The sequence below is a fragment of the Sander vitreus genome, chromosome 17, assembly GCF_031162955.1.
Source record: "Sander vitreus isolate 19-12246 chromosome 17, sanVit1, whole genome shotgun sequence".
Lineage (NCBI taxonomy): Eukaryota > Metazoa > Chordata > Actinopteri > Perciformes > Percidae > Sander > Sander vitreus.
The window spans coordinates 18,648,145-18,673,190 of NC_135871.1; the positions used below are offsets into that span (position 1 = coordinate 18,648,145).

General features: G+C 42.2%; 1 protein-coding gene across 1 annotated transcript in view; it reads left to right on the top strand.

The window, feature by feature from the left end:
- Positions 1-25,046, top strand: part of LOC144532682 (protocadherin-15-like) — a 240,273-nt gene that overhangs the window by 105,280 nt on the left and 109,947 nt on the right. Inside the window, exons 4-8 of the mRNA XM_078273587.1 lie at positions 5,338-5,498; positions 15,053-15,208; positions 16,388-16,507; positions 16,625-16,735; positions 24,526-24,696. Of these exons, the coding sequence (XP_078129713.1) occupies positions 5,338-5,498; positions 15,053-15,208; positions 16,388-16,507; positions 16,625-16,735; positions 24,526-24,696 (719 nt within the window). The remainder of the gene's footprint in view (positions 1-5,337; positions 5,499-15,052; positions 15,209-16,387; positions 16,508-16,624; positions 16,736-24,525; positions 24,697-25,046) is intronic.

Sequence of the window (25,046 nt, forward strand, 5' to 3'; positions counted from 1 at the left end):
ACAATCCACAGAGGCAAATTAGTTGCCTGCCAAAGTGATAGGAACAAGTTGATAGTTTCACCAAGGCTAAAATTAACCGAATTTTCGAGAATGCTAGGATGTTATGCCATGCATTGACAATATTATGCTCAGGGCCCCATATAAACTCAGCATGCACATGCATATGATATGCACCTCATCCAATATAAAAATAAATTAAAAAAAACACTTCATGTTTCTCCTGGGGAGAGATTGCTGCAACACCTTGGGATCCCTGTTTACTGTATGAAACAGCTGCAGCTTTTTTCCTTTGTCTCTTTGACTCTATTTACTTTGGCAGACATGTATAAACAGGCAGATGTTTTTCATGTAAAATTATATCAAAAGTAGTCATAGGTTATTAAGCATTTGGAGTAAGGCAGTGATGACAGTGATATTGCATCCCTCATTTGTTTGTGGCTTTAATACACATTTTACTTTGGCTATGCATGCTGCACAGCGGGCCCCACGACAGCTGGTGCACATTTTTTTTAGCAGCACCATTGTATACTTTCAATGATTTCTTTTTATTAAGGAATGAGCCTAAATGTATGCTTTGTCTGTGGAGGGGGAGGAAGGATATACACAACTAAAAAACACTTCACACACAATAAAAAGCAGTGGACGGAGCAGATGATATTAAAGAGAAAAACAGAATCCACATACTATTCTCTGCTTCAATGTCAGGAAACTGCGCCCTGATCTTCTAATGTATTTCATTCCAGAGTCTAGCCACCTGAATTACAAAGGCTGATCTCTTTGAGTCTTTAGACTTTTAAACATCCTACACAAGAACTGCACAGGATCTCAGCCCGCAAGCTGGCACATATGGAAGCCTCCCTGTGCTTTAAAAGTAATCAATCCGTAAGATGTTAAAATCACTTCTAAAATGAATAAGTGAAGCGATCCCAGGATAGGGGTAATATGCTCTAATGTTAGCGCCAGAAATAAACGTTTTACCATTTCCAGAGGAAGAGGAATTACAATAATCCAAATAGGACATTACAAAGTCTCCAGGTTTGTTTTGGGGAGAAATGCTTAATCTTTAGAATTTTACTGAGTTAAGGGAAGCATGATTAAACAACTGGTTTATTCATTCTGAGTTTGTTCGACAAGATTTCTACTGTGCTGTGTAACAAACTTGGATGCAGGGCTGCAGAGGTTTGAAATCAGTTGCTTTGCTTATCTTGGCAAGTTATGAGGATCTCAAAATATTTTGGCAGCAGTAATGGATGTCCTAAAGACAGCTGTGGCCACTGAACATTTGTGCTTGGTCATTGCCCTAGTATATCTGTCCTCCCCATGAAGGTGGAAATAGATATGAATTTGAATTAGCTGTTGAAGAGGCCGTGTGAACATATGGAATAAAACTATAGGGGTCCCTGCGGAGACGTTGAAATGACCTAGTCACTCAAAAGTTTTGCCAGAGAGTTAATACTTAAACAGTAAAGCGCCGTGTTGGTAATGGCCACCCAGTGCTTGCAAAGTCTTCTAAGCAATATTGCAACTGTACGTGTAATATGTAGAAAAGGGCAAAGGATTTCTCTCACCATTGGTTTATGATTCGTTTTTTGCCTTCAGGAAGGCAGTTTTTCAGTACTGTGATAAGCTTTTTGAAAACCAGACAGACTTTTTTAGACATAGGTTCCTCATTCATAAAAGCCAGCAGCTGATCTACAATTTCCTCCAGAGCTTTTATCTACAAAAAAAAGATCTTTGAGATTGGTACAGAATTGTTAAAGTCACTGGGAGCAAGCTGCAAACAGAGGTTCAAATGGTGTGTTAAAAAATGAGAGAGAGAGAGAGAACTGAGTGAAGAGAGAACCATTAAACACCTGTTAAGAAGAGCTTTCATAATTAATGAGTTATAATTGAAATTGTTATTAATTTATAACCTGCAGCTTTCAGATGAGAGCTATCTGTGCATAATTGTAGCTATTTTCTCACCAAATTAATTTTAGCACCCTTAAACGACATACCACCTACTGTACATGCGTGCTTATTATCCAAACAAATCGTATATGGTTTCATAGATATCAAACATTTGGCTGGGTACCAAATTCAATACTTTTCAGGCACCCACTGAATTTCCTCTATTGAGTATCGAAAAATGCCTCGTTATTCAATACCCAATTTCAATACCTAAGGAGTAAATCTCATCAGCGTCAGTGAGCCAATCAGCATGCATCATGCTTCTACCAAGATCTAATAATGTTTGTGATTGGCTAACTCTACACGTCGTAGAGACACAGGAAAAACTTATGTTACACAGAGACCGCTCACGTAGTAGGAGCTGAAAAATAAATAAAAAGATTTGTGCCGTAATGTGCAATGTTGTAATTTCTTTTTGTTTTATAAAATTGGTATCGAAAAATTCGTTCAGGAACAGATATTGAAGTCATGATATTGGTATCAGTACTGGTATCGAAAAGTTTTGAACCATACCCAGCCTATAGTCAAACAATTAAAAAACAAGTTATTTCCCTGACTGATTCCGGCCTTCTGTAACATTTGTCTTGTTTCCGTTTAAATTTGTATTTATGCATTAACTGCTTGTCTTTACTCTCTCACACCCACTTATTTTTTTAGGTTTGCTTCTTTGTTGGAACCCTGAACCTTTAATGAATTAAGATCATGAATTGAGTTCAAAGCATATTTCCAACAGGACTTTGAGCTAATACCAATAAACCTTAATGCAACTAACTTTATTTTTTCAACTAAACCTGGAGCCCAATCACAAACTGGCCTTCACACTTATCTAGTGCCATTATCTACAGATGCCAACAGTATTGATATTTGGGATAAAAGTAAGATCTCTGTGTTGTCTCTGTAGGGTTAGTCCACTGCGAAGTCGAGATCAGAGGCGCCTCTGGCTGGAGTTGACCTTGACTGACTCACAGGCTACTAAAGAGAGAGAGATTTTATTTATTTAGAGTTGAAGCTTGGTAAAACTCTGGGTAGCGCTTGTTTGTGTAGACTCTGGCATCCTCTTGACTGATGAGGACAGCAACTTTGCTGTGTGACTGAGATTGAGAGAGGAAGTGCCCAGAACAGTGGGAGAATTGGCTTTCACAGCAAAAAAAATTGTAGTTCAATTAACTTGAGAAAGAAAGGAGGCTCTCTGTGCCCTCCCTTGTAATGTTATCAGCGGTGTAATTTACGACCCAAGAGTTTCAAAAAGATGTAGCTCACCACTCAAGGTACCGAGGCAGATATATTTATGAAAAGCTGTTTTTTGATTAATGAACCAGCAACGGGGGGCTCTTTTGACTTTTAAATTAAATTTTTAGAAGATCCATTTTTCAGATGGAGTTCAGCCCAAGTGAGACAGATAATTATAGGTCCTTGTGATTACAACACACAAATGCATCACACCCTGACTGCTGCAAACAGGGAGCACAGTCATTAATAGCAGCATAAAATGCAGGAGTGTATTATAATTGCAAGGCAAAAGCTTCCATCACACCTCCATCTGTGCTCCTTCTCAACTATCTGAGAGTATGTGTGACTGCAAAATGTATGAACCTGCTTAATGAAAAGATGGAATTCAAGATGTTATTGGCAGTAATTAAAAAGCCCATTAAAATACCACCACCCTCTTAGATTTTACAGCTGGTAGACTGGCGAGACATGTCAAGTGCTTTTAGTCTCCACAGTATTTCAACATCTATATGTGCTTAAGTGTACGACCTTGAAACTCATTTTTTGGAGAAAACATGGTGTCTTTGAAGAGAGGCCAGCTCACTTTAGGCATATTGTTGATTACATGTGAATGTGAGTGATGTGTGTGAATGATAAGGGAATGAATTAAGGTAATAAAGAAAAGAAAACCCTCTGAGTAATTATCAAGTCATTATAACCCATGTGTTTTCATGCTTGGCAGCTGTGATTATGCTCACATATAGCCTGTCATGGTGCTGTTAAGACCTAATGGCTGTATGTTCTCTTCCTTCCATAAATGCATTCTGTGTTGAGATGCCAAATAGTTTCTGTCTAAGCACTTGGAAAATGTAGCATATTGACCACCATTTTCTTACAAATGTGACCAGCCACTTACATATAATCGCAACATTGAAGTAATGCATGTCTTTTTCCACACTGAGGCACGCCATGTAAAAGTACTATCAACAAGCATAGACCGTGAAATTTAAAGTACCACTGAGTTTAAACACATCCTGTCTGCAGTATATCAGCATGACATGGATCATTTTTCTACAGCATGCATAAATGATTATGTGTTATCCAAATATACTTATGTTTGGATAGAACGTGTGACTGTGTGTTTGGTAACCAAATTGCTTATTGTGTAGTTGCCATTTATAGTAATAAAAACATTAAAACACCGGCCCTGCTGGGTTGTACCTGCATCTGCTAAATTCATAATCCATTAGAGTGGCTGCAAAATGTTAATCAACAGTGTAATGTAGCAATGTTTTGTTACTTTACACATGATTTTTTTTTTTTTTTGTAGAATACATGCAACTTTCTAATTACTTTATCTTTACAGTAGTTTTGTAATGGGAGACTTTACTTCAAGGTGTACTTTTACTCCTGTATACATTTAAAGTTCTTATTGCATCTCTGATCTCAGTTAAAATACCTCATCACTGATCCTCCTGGATTTTTCTTTTAGTGAACCACCAGTTATTTCATAAATCCACTAATTTGGCCGCTTAGAAGTCAAACAATCCTCAGATTTAACAGGATTTGGGAAGATTGTCCCAGAGGGCTGCTGTGGCAGAGTTTAATCAGTCACTGATTAAAAGCTTTGGAATATAAACCAGAAAGTGGCGTTGCCGTCAAGGATGATAACTATCAATTTTAGATTTGCCTTCATTAGATGTGGAACAGTCTACAGAGATCTGAGGCATTATTTGCAAATTCTCTTGGGGCTGTTGAGTGGTCAACGTAGGAGTAAAAATAGTTTATATAATTTTTTATTTTATATAATAGTTTTTCTCTAGAAAGATAGAAAAAAGCCTATCACACAGAAACAAATACTGAAACTGCTACGGTCTTAGATGTTATAAACTCTTGATTCAAATAAGCTTCAAGGGGACATTATTCAACAAAACTGTGCTCCTTTGTTTTTTATTTATTTTCAGTTCAGCTAATTGAAGTAAAATGAACTTAATCATCCAATGCATTTGCTTTTCAGTATCTATTTCAACAACAAAACTTTTGAAAAAACATTTAATGCTTAACTAGTTTTCCACCACCAACCCGATTTAATAATGAACTATAAGAATAAAATGGATCTGGGGAATGTCCTTCAATAAGAGCAGCATTTATTAATTGGAGTCTGCTTTGCCTTCACAGGTACAGTTTTGGTGGAAAACATGCAGATAAATGGCCGTGCCCAAGACCCAGGCAGAACCATCTCATTGACATTGCTGGACAACTATGACTACTGGGTGATACTGGAACCATCACGACAGAGGCTCTACCTCAACAGCACTGGGCGCATTCTGGACAGAGACGTAAGTACAGGACTAAGGACAGTAATCTGTAGCAAGAAATCAGAGAATTTGTGTCCCAGTGGTTTAAAGTAATTACATTTTCCATCATATATGAATACATGGCTTCTCTTGTGTGAGCTCATTTTACGGATTAGAGAACAGTATTTCACACAAGCTAATTCTGCAACTGGTCTCTAGCCATGATCAGGTGTTGTATACAAACACGGCATCCATTTATATGAGAATCATAGGTAAGTCAATCTACCTAGCTGTCCTCACTCTAATTTGTATTTCTGGTCTTTTTGTTTTCATCTATACCATCTGTATTTATTTGTATTTGGAGAAAACAAATGAAAATGTGATTGCAATAAAAAGAGAATCATAGGTAAGTCAGTTTCTTCACATTTATTTTTTAAATGTACTAATTAGTCAACATTTTTATAATTTCTGAGGCCAGTGGGAGGCCTTTCAAATGATGAAATAATAAAGCATATTCAACCATTATGCAATTTTTGTGCACAAATAGACACACACAAGTGACAAGTGCTTTACTAGCCTATTATTTATTTCAGGAATTCAAATATACAGGAAAATATAAATTTATACAGAAGAAAAAAACAGTGGCACCAAAAGTTACAATAACAAGAGCTCCTCCTAAATTTCTCAAATGCAGCTTTCTGGTATTTTGAACCCTGATAATATTTGTTTTTTTTACTGACTAACTACTACATAACTTGATGAAGCACCTGCACACATGGCAGAGAATGATCAGAAACCTGGATGAGGTGTTAACATGCTACAAAATCCAGGTTTCTATCAAAGTACTCCAGCTAGCATAAAATATCCAGGTTTCTCGAAATCGGAATAAGGGTTTATGCTGGTTTCTGAATCCATATAGTGTTTACATTCGCAACACATAACTGGGGCCCGTTTCAGAAAGGAGGTTTAAAGGGGTGATAGAATGATTATATAGGGTATTTCACACTGCTCTCCAAATAGGGTATGTAACAATGGTTGGGCTGAAAATGGGCCGGATGCTGTTCTATGCGCCCTAATGCAACCCTGTGAAAATAGCCCTGGATTGAAACGAGAGGTTTTCTCCCTTATATGGTATGTTTATGAATATTTAGATGAGCTGCGCGCTGATTGGTTGGTTTACAACGAGCCACACACACACACACAGAGCCCCACCTCTCTTTACAACGAGCTGAGCGAAGCTGCAGAGGCTCCAGTGTTGCCAACTTAGCGACTTTGTCGCTAGATTTAGCGACTTTTCAGACACCCTTAGTTACTTTTGATCAAAAAAGCAACCAGTGACAAATCTGGCGACTTTCTGTAGAAAAGACGCCAGTATTGTCCGGCAAGCACGAAAAAGTATTTCTCTCTTGTGTCCGCCATCACTTCTTTCTTCTGTTCTGTGATTGAGGAGCAGCCCCTCCCATCTCTGCTTTCTCCTATATACAGCAGCACTTATCAGAAGGGGAGACAGCGAGTCAGCGAGCTTGTTATGCCCGCAATCTTTAGTGGAGCATTATAACTTTGAAAAACCACAGGTTCCAGTTAATCTTATAATGGATATGTGTGTTGAGTTATTTAAACAAACGATTGGGGAAATAAAAGCCTCTTGTCCGCGAGTCTCTTGATAGAGCTCCAGCCAGCTCACAGCGGGGTCTGTGAAGGTAGACCGGCCACGACCCCGACAGGCACCCGCCGGCTGTCATGTCAGACTGTGGAGCATCTGAACTCTGACACAGTCGAACCAAATTTGCAATTAGCCATCAATTTTCATAAAATGGCCCATATTTGAGCTCTACATAGTTGATTTTTCGCATAAAAAAGTCTCAGAAGTGAATTTAGTAATGAAATAGCAGACGGACAATGTATAAAGTGTCCAACATTTAGGACACCAGCTGGTCTCAGACCAGTGGTTTGTATGTACATTTTGGGGTGTGACAAAGGTACAGACTAGAGCCAAATAAGGTACAGCCACCTGAGTTGACGTCAACTACTGGCTTTCTTGAGATTCACTCCTTTTTCAGCGGCAGTTTCAAATTGTGAGATCTGAATAGGAAAGAGGTGTCAATGGGACTTTGAGGTTCTATGTATCCCTATTTTACCCACCGAACTGTCGTAATTCAACTATGACAAGGTAAAACTCGGTTTTGCATTCTATCACCCCTTTAACAAACTCTGAGTCTAACCCTGAACTCTGAATTGATTTAACCTGAGATGGGAAACTCTTAGTTTTCAGTTCCAGATTAGCTGATTTGAGTTAGTTAAATCAACTCAGAGTAGGTTCACTCAGAGTTAAGCACGTGCACCACCACTATAAAAAGGCAGCACGAATGGCCATATTTCTGAGATATTCCCATTAGTAGCTTCATGTGTAGCTCCATCCCCATACTCTATATAACCTAAGCACACACTTCAAAAACAGCTTCTTTCCCCCAGCAGTCACAACGCTTAACACCCAGCAAACCCCACACCTCACATGTGTGTCTGTACCATTTAAACCGATCAGTATTCGCTGCAGGTTTACTGGATACCCTGGAGAACTGAACTGAACATATTGCATACAGACAATGTCTGCATTTATTCATTCACTTACCATATTCAGCACTTTTCAAAGTTTCAAAGCTTTTCAAAGCTAAACAACAGTGAAAAACATGAATTTGTTATTAAAATGAAGAAGCAATGGGGTTTCACCAATAATAGTATGATACTAAGATACTACAAACTGGTCGGCGGAAATACTTATGCGCACATAGAGCGAGTTTTAACATATATTTTGTTAAAAAAGCAACATGGCAGCTGCTGCTGCAAAAGAGCGAGAATTTGCGTGGGAGAAAAATGCTGCTGGAGTATATGCGTAAGTTCCAATATAGTGTATTCATTTCCTATTTAATCACAATAGCCTAATATTACTGGTAAAATGGTATTGGACCTAGGTTGCAGCACCATCATTAACATAATTCATATATTTTATTTCAAAGGGTTAACATCATTCACCTGCATTCCGGTGGAACTCCTTTTTGAAGGCTTTTTAAAGGCTCTTACTGGTTTGTGTCCAGGGAACACTACAAAAATGTTTAAAAAACGTTTCAGAGCGAGTCACACTCTTCTGACAGCTCTGCATAGAGTGGCTTTTCTAATATGCTCCGTGTCACCAATGTGTCAGAAAACGATAGTTACGAATTGTAACTCCAGATTCTATGAGTATAGGCGCAGCCCTCCAAGGCTACGCTATTGGGTTTATCCCTTCGCGCATGCGCAGTCGTGAAGATTTTCTTTCCCTTCAACTACGTCCGCAGATACTGTATATAAACAGAGCGGACCCGTTGCTCTACTCCCAACATAAGCTTTTCTTCAGCTAATGTAAGGTACAGGTGGCCCGAGGGCTGCGCCTATACTCATAGAATCTGGAGTTACAATTCGTAACTATCGTTCTATTTCGTATAGGCTTCGCCCTCTAAGGCTACGCTATTGGGTGAGGGCCCCAGACAGTACACATGCAATGGCACATATCATGATTGTAGGCGTGCATGGTAGTGAGAGAGAATGTATCAGGATTGGTAATAACAAGGATACCGCATATATATATATATATATATATATATATATATATATATATACACATATATGTGGGACACCGCTCTCCTCTCGGCACCGGGCAGTAGACAGAACACACATACGACAGGGCATCATTCGTCGTTGAGTGAGGATAGGACCGAGTGGGTCAGAGAGGGCTCGGACATATGCAGATGTTGGCTACTGTCATGCCTTTGAACAGAGCCGCTGATGCCGATAGTGCCCTTGTAGAATGTGCCCGGATGCCCTGGGGGGGGCTCCGCCCCCTCCGTGTTATAGGCCTGGGTGATAGCCTCGCACAGCCAGTGAGACAGACGCTGTTTTGAAAGGCCCGCTCCTTGGGAGTGTTCCCTATAGTGTACAAACAACTGCTGTGTCCGCCTTATGTCCGACGTGCGTAAAACGTACTGTGATAACGCACGCACCAGGCACACAATCGGTGGAAAACCTCCTCCGCGTCGTTGTCATGAGGCAGGGGGGAAAAACCCTGGATGGAAAAACCCTTGATCGAAAGGAATTTGTTACAATTTTCGGTGTGAAAGAGGGGTTAGGCTGTAAGGTGGCTGTGCTCCCGTCCCCTCTAATGGAGAGGCAGGACGGCGAAACTGACAGCACACATAAGTTGCTCACTCTCTTGGCTGACGTCAAGGCAAGGAGAAGCGCCGTTTTTAGAGACAGCTACCTGAGAGGGGCTTATGCCAAGGGCTTGAAAGGAGGCTTCCCCAGAGCTCGAAGCACCAGGGCTAGGTCCCATTGGGGTGTGAGAGAGTACACGGCGGGTTTCTGTTGTCTGACCCCTTTCAGAAAATGCTTTACTAGGGGGTGCGCAAAAACCGTCCTCTCTCCATAGCCTTTGTGGCAGGATGAAATGGCTGCTGCGTAGGCTTTGGCTGTGGACGGAGCCAAGTCGTTATCCACCAATGTTTGGAGATAAGTCAACACAAGAGGCAGGGGACACGATATGGGGTCTGTTTCCTTCTCCGTGCACCAGCGCTGGAAAGTGGACCAACGCCCCGCGTAACACGCTGTTGTGGAAGGGGCTCTCGCATTCTGAATAGTGCACACCACGGCAGGGGGCAAGCCTAACCTCTGCAGGCGTTCCCGCTCAGCAGCCAGCCCCACAGTCGCTGGGTTATCACTGGGGGGTGAGATATCGCTCCGTCCAGCTGTGACAGGGCGTCCTCGCGCCACAATTGCCAGGGGGGACCCGCCAGCAACTGAACCAGCGTCGGGAACCAGGATGCGCTCGTGCGCTCCGGTGCCACAAAGATGACCGACAGATTCTCCTCCTGGATGCGTTCCAGGAGACTAGGAATCAGAGGGACCGGGGGAAAAGCGTTCTTGGCCAGGGATGGTGGGAGAAGGCGTCCACGCCGAGGGGTGGATTGTCCCGTGTGCTCAAGGAAAACACAGAGCGCACTGTGTGTTTTCTCGTGAGGCAAACAGATCCACCTCCGCTTTCCCGAACCTGCTCCAAAGCTTCTGAACGATAGTGGGATTCAATTTCCACTCGTTGTGAGAGGGCCCTCCCCTCAACATTAGGTCTGCCGCCCGGTTTAGCATCCCGGGGATGTAAACAGCCTTGAGTGACAACAGATGACTGTGGGCCCACAGCAGAAGGCTCCTGGCTATTTCCAATGGCCGGACCGTCCCCATCCAGTAAGGGACGCATCTGTGTATACTGTCACATATGACGTCAGCTTGCCCAGGGGAACCCCAGCTAACAAGGTCCGGGGGTTCCCCCAATATGAAAGGTCTGACTGAAGGGAAGGAGGGATGGCCAGCATTCGCCACTTGTGGCGTATGGAGGCAACGCGCTGGTGGAGGAACCACCTCTGGATTTTTCTCATGTGGAGAAGACCCAGAGGGCCTACCACGTAGCCTGCGGACATCATGCCCAGAAGGCGCATAACGGACAGCGCTGACACCTTCGCGCGTGACGTGGTGTGCGACAGAAGAGAGATCAGCGCGTCTTGCCTCGGCGTTGACAGCCTGGTCAATTGGTCATTGGTCATAACAATCGAGTTTAGCACTACGCCCAGATAGACTATCGATTGTGTGGGAACTAGTGAGCTTTTCTGCCAGTTTATGGCGAAGCCCAGTGTCTCCAGGTGCCGCAGAACTGCCACAGTGTGCAGCGCTGCCTTTTCCTGAGAGGGAGCCAGAATAAGCAAATCGTCCAGATAAAAGAGGACTCTGACGCCTTTTTTCCGCAACGGCTGAAGTGCCGTCTCCATGCACTTGGAAAAAGTGCGAGGGGCCAGTGAGTATCCGAACGGCAGCCGGTTGTACTGGAAATGGGCCCCTTGGAAAAAGAAGCGCAGGAATTTCCTGTGCCTGGGAATGATTTGGATGTCAAAGTATGTGTCTTTCAGATCCACCGATGTAAACCATTCTTGGTGGTGCACGCATTCCAACACGTGTCTGATAGTCAGCATGTGGAATGGGCGCTCCATGATGCACCGGTTGAACTGGGACAGGTCGAGGATGGGGCGTAACCTGCCTGACTTTTTGGGAGTGAGAAAGTAGCAGGAATGAAATCCCTCGTTCTCTTCCCCCGGAGGAACGCGGGAAATTGCTCCTTTTGACAGCAGCTCCCGTAGTTCTGACGTCATGGCGTCTGATTCTGCCTGGGATGACACAGTTGTCTCCAACACGCCTGCAAAGCGAGGCGGGGGGGAAGCAAACTGGAGTGTGTAGCCCTGTGTTATCAGTTTTGACATCCACGAGTCCATGTGTGTCAGCCTGATCCATGCCGCGTTGTGCTCTGAGAGCGGGCATGCGCATGTCTGTGTGTTGTTTACAGACATGGCCAGCAAGGAGCGTAGAGCCCGTCCCGCCCATGTTAGGGCCCTGTCGAAAGGGTGGCGGGTCATCGTCGTCCTCATCCCGCTGGCATAGCCGGGGGAGGAGGATAACTGAGTGGTGCTAATTGTAGCGGGTGAGCGTTTGCTCCCGCTGTCTGCGGTGGAGCTCCGTGAGCAGCGGAGGGCTGGTGTGTGCTTGTGTGGGGAACATCTGTCATGTTATCAGCGTAATGTTCAGTGGGAACAAGGGCTGCTTGGTTGAGGGGAAACTGCTCTTTAGATAGATTGGAGTGGCCCTTAAAAGGGCCGTTGTGTTTCCAGTTTTCAAACATGGAAGGACAGATGTTCCTCGCGCCCTGTCATTGCCACCGTTGCCGCTGCTTGCTGGGTGGTTCGGGGGGCGGGTTTGACCAGGTGGGAGCCGCCTTCATGGTCCTTCGGCCCCGTGAAACCTGCTGGTCAGGAACCGGCTACCGCTGTGGGGGGGGGGGCGGACGGAGGAGCAGAGGTCGAAGCCTGGGAGGGTGCAGCCGCAGCGGAGGCTGTGGGGCGTTTCCTCTTATGGCGGTTGGTGGAGCGGTGGCGCTGCTGTTGAAGAGCCGCTTTCCAGGAGCCGAGCTGCCGTACTGGTGAAGGTGGGACGTGGCCGTCTGTAAGCGAGGCCCAAATAGTCCATCGGGAGCTATGGGGCTGTACAGAAGTTCACGTCTGACCTTCGTGGGTACATGTGGAGCCAGATGTTTCGCTGGGCCACAGTCACACCTGGATCCTCGACAACGCCACTGTGGTCGCCGTGGTGAGGGTGAGGATGGCGGTCATAGCCTTGCCGATCTCCGTGGCTAGCTCCGGAAGAAGAGCCTCCGGGTTGGTGGCCATGGCGGAGACGGCGGGGGCTAGCAAAGCTATGTTGTTTTGCGCCGCCAAGCCCTGGGCCACACATTGGTGAGACCGGTCAGTGACCTGGGCGCAGACCTGGTCCTGGGGGGACGGGGGGGGTCGGCTTCCGGTGGCCGAAAAAAGTAGCCTTCGGAAGCAGGATGGACGCCAGGCTCTGTTCAAGGAGAGGAACCGAGGGTAAGCCTGCCTCTGTGTCGCCTTGAACCCGGGTGAATGGGGCATAGCGAGAGACTGGAGCCTTCAGTTTCCCGCGCTGGGAGAGAGCCTCCTCCACGAATGGCCGAAGCTCCGTAAAGCGCAGCCAGAGTGGAGCCCGTTTGGACGGCGGTTAATGTGTGTAGACATCACCGCTCAAGAGGCCGTGAGTGGGGGCTGGAAGCTCCGCCGGGAGCGCTATGCCTCTCTGGTCCGCCGCCTTTTTAATGATGTCCGGCAGGTCCAGAAAAAGAGCCCTAGTGGTGGAGGTTGGAGCCGTCTGTGGCAGAGGGGAAGACGTATGTTTAGCTAACTCCCTGCAAAGTAACAGCTTCCTCATCGACGGGATTGTCGACAAAAGGAAATGCCATGTTTAAAAAAAAAAAAAAAAACGTTTTATAGTCTGCCTAACACAGTTAATAAACCAACCCTGTTTTTTATGCAGATAACAAACTGTGCTAAAATGCGCCTGATACAGACTGAATGAATGAAAAAAGAGAGACTGAGAGAAACTCGAGGTTTATTGAAAAAAACTTGCCCCCGACCAGGTTAGGTTCACAGACTCAGTTACCCTAGTAACTGACTCTGAGGTTAAGTTACCTCTCTTTCTGAAACGGGCTGGAGTAACCCCTCTTTCTCAGGTTTGATTAACTTCCCTTTCTGAAACGGAAATCCCAGAGTTTCCCCTCATCTCAGGGTTAACTAACTCAGAGATTTTTACTAAACCTGCTTTCTGAAATGGGCCTCTGGGATACTCCTTTTGTTTGGCACTGTCAGTTTGCTCCTTTTTGTAGTTGGTCATCTTTCATGCTTACAAACGGCGAACAGATAAGGAAAGTGACAAATCAAACCTGTCATGTAAGATAGAAAATTAGCGTTTTGCGAATGTGACTGATCATTCATGTCCAAATGATCAATACAATAAGGCAATTAACCTTGATTCTTACTAGAGTTTGATTAAACAGTACATTAGTTTAATCTCTACCATTACCCCATTGCTTCTTCATTTTAATAACAAATTCATGGTTTTCACTGTTTAGCTTTGAAGAGAAAATATACTAGATGTAATTTAGCAACCAAGTTGGTGGTCATTGGTTTCAGTCTGGCATGATAATTCACCCCTAGTGCTGAATATGGTAAGTGAATGAATACATGCAGACACTGTCTGTATGCAATATGTTCAGTTCAGTTCTCCAGGGTATCCAGCAAACCTGCAGCGAATACTGATCGGTTTAAATGGTACAGACACACATGTGAGGTGTGGGGTTTGCTGGGTGTTAAGTGTTGTGACTGCTGGGGGAAAGAAGCTGTTTTTGAAGTGTGTGCTTAGGTTATTTAGAGTATGGGGATGGAGCTACACATGAAGCTACTAATGGGAATATCTCAGAAATATGGCCAATTAACAGGATAAACAGTTGAGGAGCACATGGGAGTCAAACCTTTGCAAATGAGAGGGAGAGAGGGGAAGGGAGAAGCTAACCAGGCTGCATCACGTTATTACTATTTCTAAATCCAGATGATGTCTGACAAGTAGTGGTGGCAACGAGACAAGCTGCTGCTGTCCAATATACATTTTAAACAGAACATGGCACAAGGTTTGCAGCTCTTCGTTTGATACGACATTTTAATAATTAATTACATGTCATTTTCAAAAAACAAAATCAGGCTGCGCAGTCAAGCTAAAAAAAAATTAACAATAACCATGATTTGTTCCCACCAATTCTATACAGGCAACACAATTAACAAGATATCAATTTTGGTTGATTGTTGCTTTTTTTCATTCCTACTTAAGTAGATACAGTCAGGATAAATTAAATGTCAGAATAGTGTTCGTGTTCACCAAAAAAACAAAACCTCACTCCCCTTTTTCTTATTGCTTTGAACATCATTTGCATGTATTGTTTGTTTGATGTACTGGTTAGGTATCTTGTTTACTGGAAGAATTTGTAACCAATGAATGTCAGTGCAGCTCTCATTTTATCATCTCTGGCGAATTACACATTTTGTTCTTTAGAAAAGGAAATTGGAACATGTATAACAACTTGCATTGTAATACTTTTTAGTAAATCTTTCTTTTCTCTCTCTCAGCCCCCCAACTCTATCACCACTATTGTGGTTGTGGTCCAGTGCACCAATGAGCTGGTTGGTACGGTCATTTTTCATGAGGTAAGGATAGTTGTGAGGGACAGGAATGACAACAGCCCTCGCTTTCAGCAGCCACGCTACTATGTTGCAGTTAACGAGGTAAGGGTGTGACTCCTGTTGTTGGTTTTGTGGGATTTCTAGCTAAAGACGCTGTGTGCAGAATTGTAATGTTGATTGAACACGTTTTTGTTTATTTAGTAAAATGAGCCAATCCTGGTGAAAATTGGTGCAGCCCATGTATTGGTTTCAGCCCATTCATCTCAGTGTCCCTGGGTCAGATCCGCAAAGGAAGGCACAATGTAATGCTTTGCTGTCTGCCGCAGAATTCTTTTTAAATTGTACCAGTAGGATCACCAACGTCTGATATTTTCTATTTGCACACATAGTTGTGGTTCAAACGAGTCAAATTAAGTCGTTGACTCAATATTATTGAGGAACGTGACTATGTGACTGCCTTCAGCTAATAATTAATAGTTGTTTTGATATTTGAAATAATGGCAACTTAAATACCTTTGTCTTTTACACCAGTTCTGTACAATGTGGCTGTGAAAAACCAAGTGGTACTTCCCTGTTAGATATAACACAAAGTTAGTTTTTTCTCAAGTTTGTACATTTGACACATATAGTATGTATTCTTGCAAACTTAAAGGTCAGGAGATTATCCGGGGAATTTTGTTGCAGCCTGCTCTGCACTCATTTATACTGTATATACTGTCTAATGAGCACCAAAGAAGACAAGCTTTTGCCTCTAAAACAAACCTGCGTCACCTGCAATGATTCAAAACAATTCATCAAATCTTCTGACTTTACAGTTTTGGGATTAGGAAATAATTCCTGCTGAGTTCTCGACAACCACGTCTTTCGTCTCCATGTACAATTTGTGTACATTGCATGTTCGAAATCCCTGTCGTAGTGTGTTATTATAGCCATATACAGCTGCCCCAGTAGTATAGTGAGTCATTCTATATCGCTGTCAACTTCTCCCCTGAATAAGCTCTCCTGCCCACTGCCTGGTCCTGTGGGCTTTGCTGAGGGCTCTGGGGAACAGCAGTGCTTCTAATACTTACTTTTTGTTATTCTGTCAGCAGTGTGCGTAAGCCTTGAGACTGCTGCTGACTGCAACATTTCTTTTTTCTTTTTGTATACTAATGGGGTAGAGTGAAAACAGTAATAGCTATATGCATGGGCTCTCTGCAGTAAGTACTGTAGATGTGCTCTCATGGGGCTGTTTGAGCTGTTGACTTTTCTTTCTCCTCACGCTTATATATTTTTTTGTAGCTCACACCAGTTGGAACGACCATTTTCACTGGCTTCTCAGGAAATAATGGAGCTACGGACATCGATGATGGGCCCAATGGACATATAGAATACAGCATCCTTTACAACCGCAATGACCCGGTATATGGACAAGTCACACCATGATAAACACCCTCAACACCATTGCAACAGTCATGACTTATTGCTCACATCCACTGTCCTTTGTGTCTTATCATATTGACTCTGTTTTGCTTTCAGGCATCTAACAGAACAGTGAGTGTTGCAAACACCCTTTCAGGAAACATTATTCTGGCAGAGAGGCTAAACTATGAGGAGAGAACTCGCTACCTGGTTTTGGTTCAAGCCAATGTAAGTGACATCTGATTGCAGGTGTTAAGACTAGTAGGGCTGTCAACGAAAATTCTAAATAATAAATATATATTTGAATTGTAAAAAACGAACACTTGTTTGAATATGAAAATGTATATTTTATTGTGAAGCTGCACTACCACAGCTGTCTGCCTCGCATGTTCTTGCATGGGCCGGGGTCGCTGCTGCCTAAACGACTGTAAACATTAATCTCCCATATACTACACTATACAAAATCTGTGTAATGTCCGATTCAGCCCAGCCGGTCATTGTCCGGAGAAGTGAGCGAGAGGGCATGTTGATGACATTTCTATTGTGTCTGGCGCAAAACCAGAAGAAAACAACCAAGGGTGAAGAAGAAGGTTCATTTAGACTAAGACGCCAACGAAAATGTTTAACTAGAGACAAGGAGATTCAGGAATTTCTGTCAGTAAGGGCTGATGCTGAAATGTTTTGACAAATTCAAGGAAGTCAAGGAAGAATGACCAAATTATGAACCGGCTACTTGAGCGCAGTGTAATCTATGTCATGTCATGTCCTGCCTCCTGCACCACTCTAGAGAGAGAGAGAGAGAGGGAGAGATGACAACTGTCTTTAAATTAAGTTTTACGGTCTAGGACATTGTTTTGTTTGTTTATTTTGTAATGTGCAGGTACGTAGATCTTTTAAAATACTTGAACTTGAATACTTTTGAACTAAATACTTATACAGGTAGTTATGTTTGTTGTATTGGTTTGCTGTCTTGTAGACATAATGCACAAAAATAGATATTCCAATATGTTCAAATATGTGTTTTTTTAGAAGGAATATTCACATGTCGTTTTGGCCAATTTTGACAGCCCAGTAAGTTCTCATTATCAACTGATTTTGAAAAAAGGCGCTGATTTTATACATTTTGTTTGAGTTTTTTTTACCTCTGCATTGACCTTGAGCATACACTCTCAGTGCCACTAAACAGATTTCTCCACATGTGCTTTGTATTGAATAACAGCAGCTGCATTTACAAGTTCTTTTGGAATTGGAGCACAAAGGACATGTTTTGTCTTGGCCTGAGAGAGTAACAGTGTTTCCCCATGTTCCAGATCTTTCAGTTATTTTAGGGGGCAGATCTTTTGAACATAAAGTTTGCTGCTTCACTGAGTGCAAGTGCTTACACTGTGTTATTCATATTTCTGAGTGCAGTTTTAAGGCACGGTCTGGTGTATATTGTTTTTTATTTCAAAAATATGGTCATCATTTAGCAAACCATCCTTTTCATTTTCAGTTTTACCAGTCATAAGAGGGATTCTTGTTCCGTTTTCAATTACTAACACAAAGTAATTAGACATTTCTCAGTGTAAGGACATTACACACACAAGCTGTTTAACGCATATTTAAGTAATACTAATTCAGAGATTGCTCATAGAGGATTGAACCCTCCAGGGTTTTAAGTTCTTACTTTTTTATTTTTTTCATTCAAAGTGATTGAATGTCTTTTAGACATTTTGAGGTAACTGGGTGTAGTCTGTGTATACCAGAGCAGCTTTGCATATCAAAGTTAAAGGTGCACTATGAGTTCCTGCATGGTCACTTCTGTTGGCATTCCAAGTAAATTCCAAACAAAACAGAGAAAGCTTGCCCCTCTACCCATGTTTCTGTAACTGTCATTACTAACTGACTAATGGTGCGTTCGATTATTCTCAACGAACCAACTCGGACCTCAGATATGACGTCACTTCCACACTGTCACTTTCCACGCGTTCTGGTATGTTTTGTGCGTCCGAGTCGGAGAAAAAACATGGACGCCACCCGGAAAGCTGTTGCTATGGTAGCACTGGCCGAGTTAGCAACGCTAGCCACGTTAGCAAACAAGGCTTCATTCAATATTGCACTCACAACAAGACCGATTCCCATACCAACAGGCAGTGAAACGGACGCAGTAAGGTATTGTAGTAATACGAGTGATTAAAATCTTCATTTAAACAGCCATTGTGGTCCAAAAACAATGACAACAATTCATACTACAAGTCACACAGGGCGCTGCCATCTTGGAATCCTGATCTTGGTTGTCCAAGTTCCGAGCTCGGAAATCCGAGGACAGGGGGCATGTTGGTGCGTGTTGCTAGGCAATGTCAATCCTAATGTTGCCAGGATGAGTTATAAGATTATATCATGCTTTTTATCTAGTCCTACCCATTAGGCAGTACATTTTTGTTGACCAAAAGCCACTGCAAAGCCACTAGCCAATAATTTGACTTCAGTTAGAGAAACACAGAGGCTGGGATTTAAGAGTTCCCCATTCCTTTATAATCAGTGTAGGATTTTTTACAGCCTTATCTATCTATAAATTGCAGGAACATCTGTCTGTCTGTGTGTTATGCGCATATCTCTCGAACCATTAGTCCGATAGTTTTCAAACTTGACAGATGTCTTGCTACGGGCACAAGTAATTGCAGTGCCAAGTTTGACGTTGTTTGGATAAGAAATGCAAAAGATATTGTTAAATATATAGGTAAAAGAAGCACACATTGGCTTTTGCTGCTCTAGCTGCTGGCCACTCCCCCTCTCACCCTGAGGACCAGAGACAGAGAGCAGCGGAGCTTTGGCAGCTAAAATGTGACATACACCTCAGACCCACAAATATTTGCAAAGTTGCACTATTTTGGATTATCTTTGACTTTGAATAAACGAACGACAATTCCCGAATTTAAGGACGTTTCAGAATCCCAGACATGGGCACAGCCAGCTACAGACAAGTTGCAGTGATACGTATCTGGATATATGTGTCCGTGTTTGGGGGCGTGTTTGGGGGGAAAAGTAACCTGCACATCACACGCAGACGCCACATGCAGAACGCTTTATAACAGCGGGGGGGACTCTTCTGCTATTGTATTAAGTTCCTGTGAGCTGGCAGAACATAACGTAATCTTGGAGATTATTCCTTCACAGCGCTGTACAATGCGAGAAAATCTCAGAGTTGATCCGGGCAGATACAGACACATCAGTTTTCAACAGACTCTACTAGGGTCGGGTTAATTAAGTCTACTGCTAAATTACAACACTAATAACATTACCATCGCCAAAATACGCCCGTAAATCAAATACATACTCCACCGTTAACCGTCAAGCCACTAAACCTGTATGGAAATTAACACCTCTGCTGAAGTGTTAAATTTGTTAACGATCATACGACACGAGACAACACCCTCTCTCTCTCTCTCTCTCTCTCTCTCTCTCTCTCTCTCCAATTTCCAATTTCATGTTGCTTTATTAGCATGACAAAAAATACATCTGCGTTGCCAAAGCATAAGAACAAACATACATATAAACAACAAGGAGTAAATACATCAGATATAATAATACAAGTAAACAGGATAATTATGATATAAATGCAGATACTAAACAAATTCTGTGCATGTCCCCCAAAGGGTACGTTGAAAAAAATAATATATATATATATATATATATATATATATATATAAATATAAAAAAAGAATTCAAATAAATAAAAGAATAGAGAACTAAAAGTGATAATGTATACAATTCTCTATTTCTTTTCCCTTGTATTGTGGCAGGAGAAGACATATTTAGCTGCTAGCCATGCCGTGCTTTTATCTTGCCCTAAAAAAAAGGAAGCTTTTTGTCCTCAGTGTAGGTAGTGAAGCCAGGTATATGTTTTTCAAATTTTTGGAAATATTTGGTTCTTAAGTCTTCATATTTGGGACATATCCTGGTGCAGTGTGTACAGACTTGGTCCCCTCTTGGTCTCCACACTTTTAAATGTCTACCTCTTTTAATTTCCAACTCATGGTCACTGACTTTGTATTTTGTTAAAATTTATATTTCTTTTGGATTTTTTGTTTTGAGATATTCGGCCAATTGGATATCTCTATTCAGGGATTGATAACAGAGGAGTTTGTGTTGTATTTTATTTTCATTTTGCCATTGTTCTGTATACTCGTCTTTTAATTTAGTTTCAAATCTTTTGATTGAAGACTGAGGATTGTGTCTGTGGCGGCTCTGAGGCTCAGTTTACCTGTCTCTCGCTCTACCTGTCTGTCTACCACTGACTGTGTTTAGCTCCGTGTACCTCCGAGCCAGCTGGTCCAGGGGGTGGACATCTGAACACTGCTGGTTGCTCAGAAGAGCTTTGTATGCAATGGAATTTTTATCAGCTTGATTTAAATGCTGCCAAAATTTAATTGATATTTTTTGGATTTGAATTTTCAGAGGGAATATATCGAGTTCTGCTCTGCATGCATTGTTTGGGGTGTTTGGGTGAACTTTTAGAATAATTTTACAGAATTCCAATTTTAAATTTTCAGTGGGAGTTTTATCCCAGTTTTTAAATTCTGGTTTCGAAATCGGGCCCTAAACTTCGCTTCCGTAAAGCATTATTGGTGTTATCAAAAAATTGTCGATTTTTAGCCAAATTCTTGCGGGGATATTTGTTTTTCCAAATTTGCATTTGATTGCATACAAAGCTCTCTGAGCTTTATTACATAGTGTGTTTATGGCCAGGTTGAAACTCCCTGATGCACTAATTTCAACCACTAAGTAATTATATGAACCCTTTTGTTCTAGTCTGGTGTTGCCCAGAGTGAAGTTGTAACTCTGGCTATTTCCCTGAGATCTGGCTCTCCTCTGAAATATCATAACACTGGTCTTTTTCAGATTGACTGTCAGTGCCCATTTCTGACAGTACTGCTCTAGGACGGACAGGCCCTGTTGAAAACCCTGTTGGGGACAACAGAACTAGATCATCGGCATAGAGCAGGAACTTGATGTTGGTATCATGAAGTGTGAGACCTGGGGCTGCAGATTGTTTCAACATCGCTGCTAGTTCATTGATGTAAATGTTAAAAAGTGTTTCTGTTCTTTTGGAGCCAGTTTTTACTGCACATTTATTTTCCGTGTACAGTGATTTAATAGTGTCATAGACTTTACCCCCTATACCGCTTTCAATAAGTTTATAAAATAGCCCATCATGCCATATTGAGTCAAATGCTTTTCTTTTAAATATTTTCCCATTTTTAATTCTGGTGTAGCTTTTAATAAGTGTGTAAATGTGGTCTGACGTACGATATTTCGGTAAAAAGCCAATTTGATTTTTACTTAAGACATTGTGCTTGGTAAGAAAGGACAGTATTCTGGCATTAATAATACTGCATAAAAACCTTCCCCAGACTAATGTTCACACAAATGCCTCTGTAATTGTTAGGGTCCAATCTGTCGCCATTTTTGAAAATAGGGGGGATGAGTCCATGGTTCTAGATCTCAGGGAAATAACCAGACTCCAGAACAAGGTTGAACAGCTTGTGGAGGGTTGCCTGCAGTGTAGGGCTACTGTGCTTTAGCATCTCAGGGCAGATGCTGTCCACTCCACTAGTCTTTCCAGCCTTCAGAGCCTCTCCCTCTCTTTCTCTCTCTCTCTCTCTCTCTCTCTCTCTGCGTGCGCGCGCACACAGACACACACGGTCCGTAGCACACATTGACTGTAAATATTAATGGACAATGCATCCGGTTCGGCGAAGTGCTGCAAATGCGGAAGTGCCTTAAACCTGCATTCTATCTGAATTCCAGCAGAGGGAAACAACTTCGGTTTCTGTAGAAGACTATGAGAAAGTGACCCACTTCTCACTTGATTTATTACCTCAGTAAACATTTTCATAATGAGTTTATAGTCTCAATCGCTAGTTTTAAGTCTTCTGCAACACAGAATGATGTTCATTTTTTGAATTATGGTCTCGTTGATTTTAAAATTGGCGATAAAGCAGGGGGTGTTTTAGGGCGTGGCTATGATGTGATTGCCAGTGAAAGTGTGTAACGTAACGTGGCTCCTCCCTCACTCCTCCCTCTCGTCTACAATCATCACATCCGCAACCTGGATGGCTGCGCCCCTAACGGCAAACTTGACAACGTATAGCAGATCTCCACAAACCAATGGGTGACATCACACATGCTCTGTCCATTAATATTAACAGTCTATGGTAGCACACTGCCATGAGTCCATGAGGCTAATGTCTGATTACTCCACATTTTCATTGTGATATATTCTGATTGCATTCTGAATCTGTCTTCCTCTGATGTAGATGTAGCCTACACTGTAAGTCAGTAGTAGGCTATACAGTGGAGGTGCATATTAAGTGGTTTGGGGTCCTTCTTTAAGTAATTTTGGGGTACAATTTGGTTTTGAAGAATTCTACAAGCAGCAATACCACAGGCCAAGCAATCGCCCGTTCCAATCAGGCACATTTTCAACAGGCACTGCACTAGTTGTTTAAAACCTGAGAGTCTTAATATACAGAATCTCTCTTTACGGAAAAAACAAGCAACAATTCACATCATTATAATCACTTTCCGATCACTGATAAATAACTCTTACAAGCCATATGGTCATATATTACACTCTGTACTATAAAATGGAAGTACTGCAGGGCATATAAGCATTCAGCTCATCTCCTATTCGCTCCATTTCCTGCATAAAGGAGCAAAAGACTCAACCCTTTACCCTGGCATGAGGTCCTCCAAGGAGATTTCATTGTCTTTGCAAGAGGGCGTCAGAGTAGAGAAAGAAAGAAGACGTTGTATTTACTAGAACTCTGTGCTGTGTGTCAAGAGTTCAATTACACTAACAGCACAAATCTTTGAAGTGCTGTGCTGCTCACTTCTCAGGGTACCACTCTAGGAAGCAACAGTACCACAAGGGGGAAGCTGCTGAAAAGACATGTTTTATGGCTAAGAGTTATTTCCGTAAGATGAAAGGTTTAGTATAATTTATAGGGAACATGCTGTATGTAACATCTCTTCCATTCAAATACATAGACAAGTGGGAGCTAGTACTAGTTGACAAGCCCTCTGCCAAGGATATGATTTTTTTCTGTGACAAAACCTAAAGCAAATCAGGCAGCTAACTTAATGATTGATGAAACTTTTATATAGCATTTATAGGTTCATACATTCATTTTGTGTTTCTACTAGAACATGTTTACATGCTTTAATGTTCAAAAAACACTTTATTTTTCTCATACTGCCCATGGCTGCTGCACCTGTATTCACCCTCTGTATGAGACGCTCTGTAGGAGCACCTGTCTCTTTTTAGCCCCCTTCCGAAAAAGCCCAGTCTGCTCTGATTGGCCAGCGTCTTCTCCGCTGCTCTCCAGTTTTTTTTCACTAGTAGCAGCTAGAGCTACTGCAACAGAGTTTTTAGCAGGACTTTGTACCATGAAAAATCACAAATAAAGGCTTCTAAACCAAATACTACACAACCAGACATCGAAATTGGGGGAGACATGACCAACATTGGCCACCAAGATTACAGCTGTCTGGCGTTAGCATGCAGCTGCTTAACAGTTAGCAGTAGGCTAACGTTAGATTGTTATGGAAGGAAGCAGCACTTTCTACCGTCAAAAATCACAGACAAATAACAATAACACCGTAGATATCAAAAAGCTCCTACAAAATATTATAAAACTTTTCTATTTTTTTTATGATATGAACAGGTTTTCCTTATTGCATTAAGATAACACATTTTTATTTAGCAGTGATCATGGTCTGGTTCTACTTAAAGTACAAAACAAAATTTGTATCAGTACCCTTTCCTGCAGACAAACAACTGAAGAATAAAATCAGCAGAATTAATGCATGACTGTGAGCTTCCATAACAGCCACCACTGTAATATATGCTGAAGAACAGCTGCGGAGATCTGTTATGGATTTTAGCTTAAGCAGTTAGTAGCCCCAGTGCACATAGCAACAAATCGTCTGGGAGTTTGAAGGTTGAAATTGAAAAGCATTTGTTCATTTTCCAGGACCGCGCTCCCTACCCCCCCAACAGACTAACGGCTACCACAACTCTGACTGTGGACGTTCTTGACGGAGACGACCTGGGCCCCATGTTCCTGCCTTGCATTTTGGTGAACAACACCCGTGACTGCAACCCCCTCACCTACCGTGTTGCTATCCCTGAATTCACTCAACCGGTAAGAACCAGGTAGACAGGCAAACATGCTGCTGTTCCACAAGGTCATTGTAACAGCATTCCTTCTTTTAATAGTAGGTGCATATTTGTGTTTTCATGCATGCAGGTTGTGTTTTTATCTCCTGTCATCCTGTGTTCATGTGCAATGTGCCGTGTAATTCAGATTTGTGATACATTTGTGCTGGATGCATTTTGTACATTCTTGCTAAATGTTAAACTATTCCACACCTTTTAAATAGCATAATTGTCCGCTTACACCTTGTTTTTACCTTCACACCTGGAGGCCGAGTAAACTTTGCTGCTGTGTCTCAGCATGATTATTCCAGGAGCATTTTCTGGTCTGCTGGACCA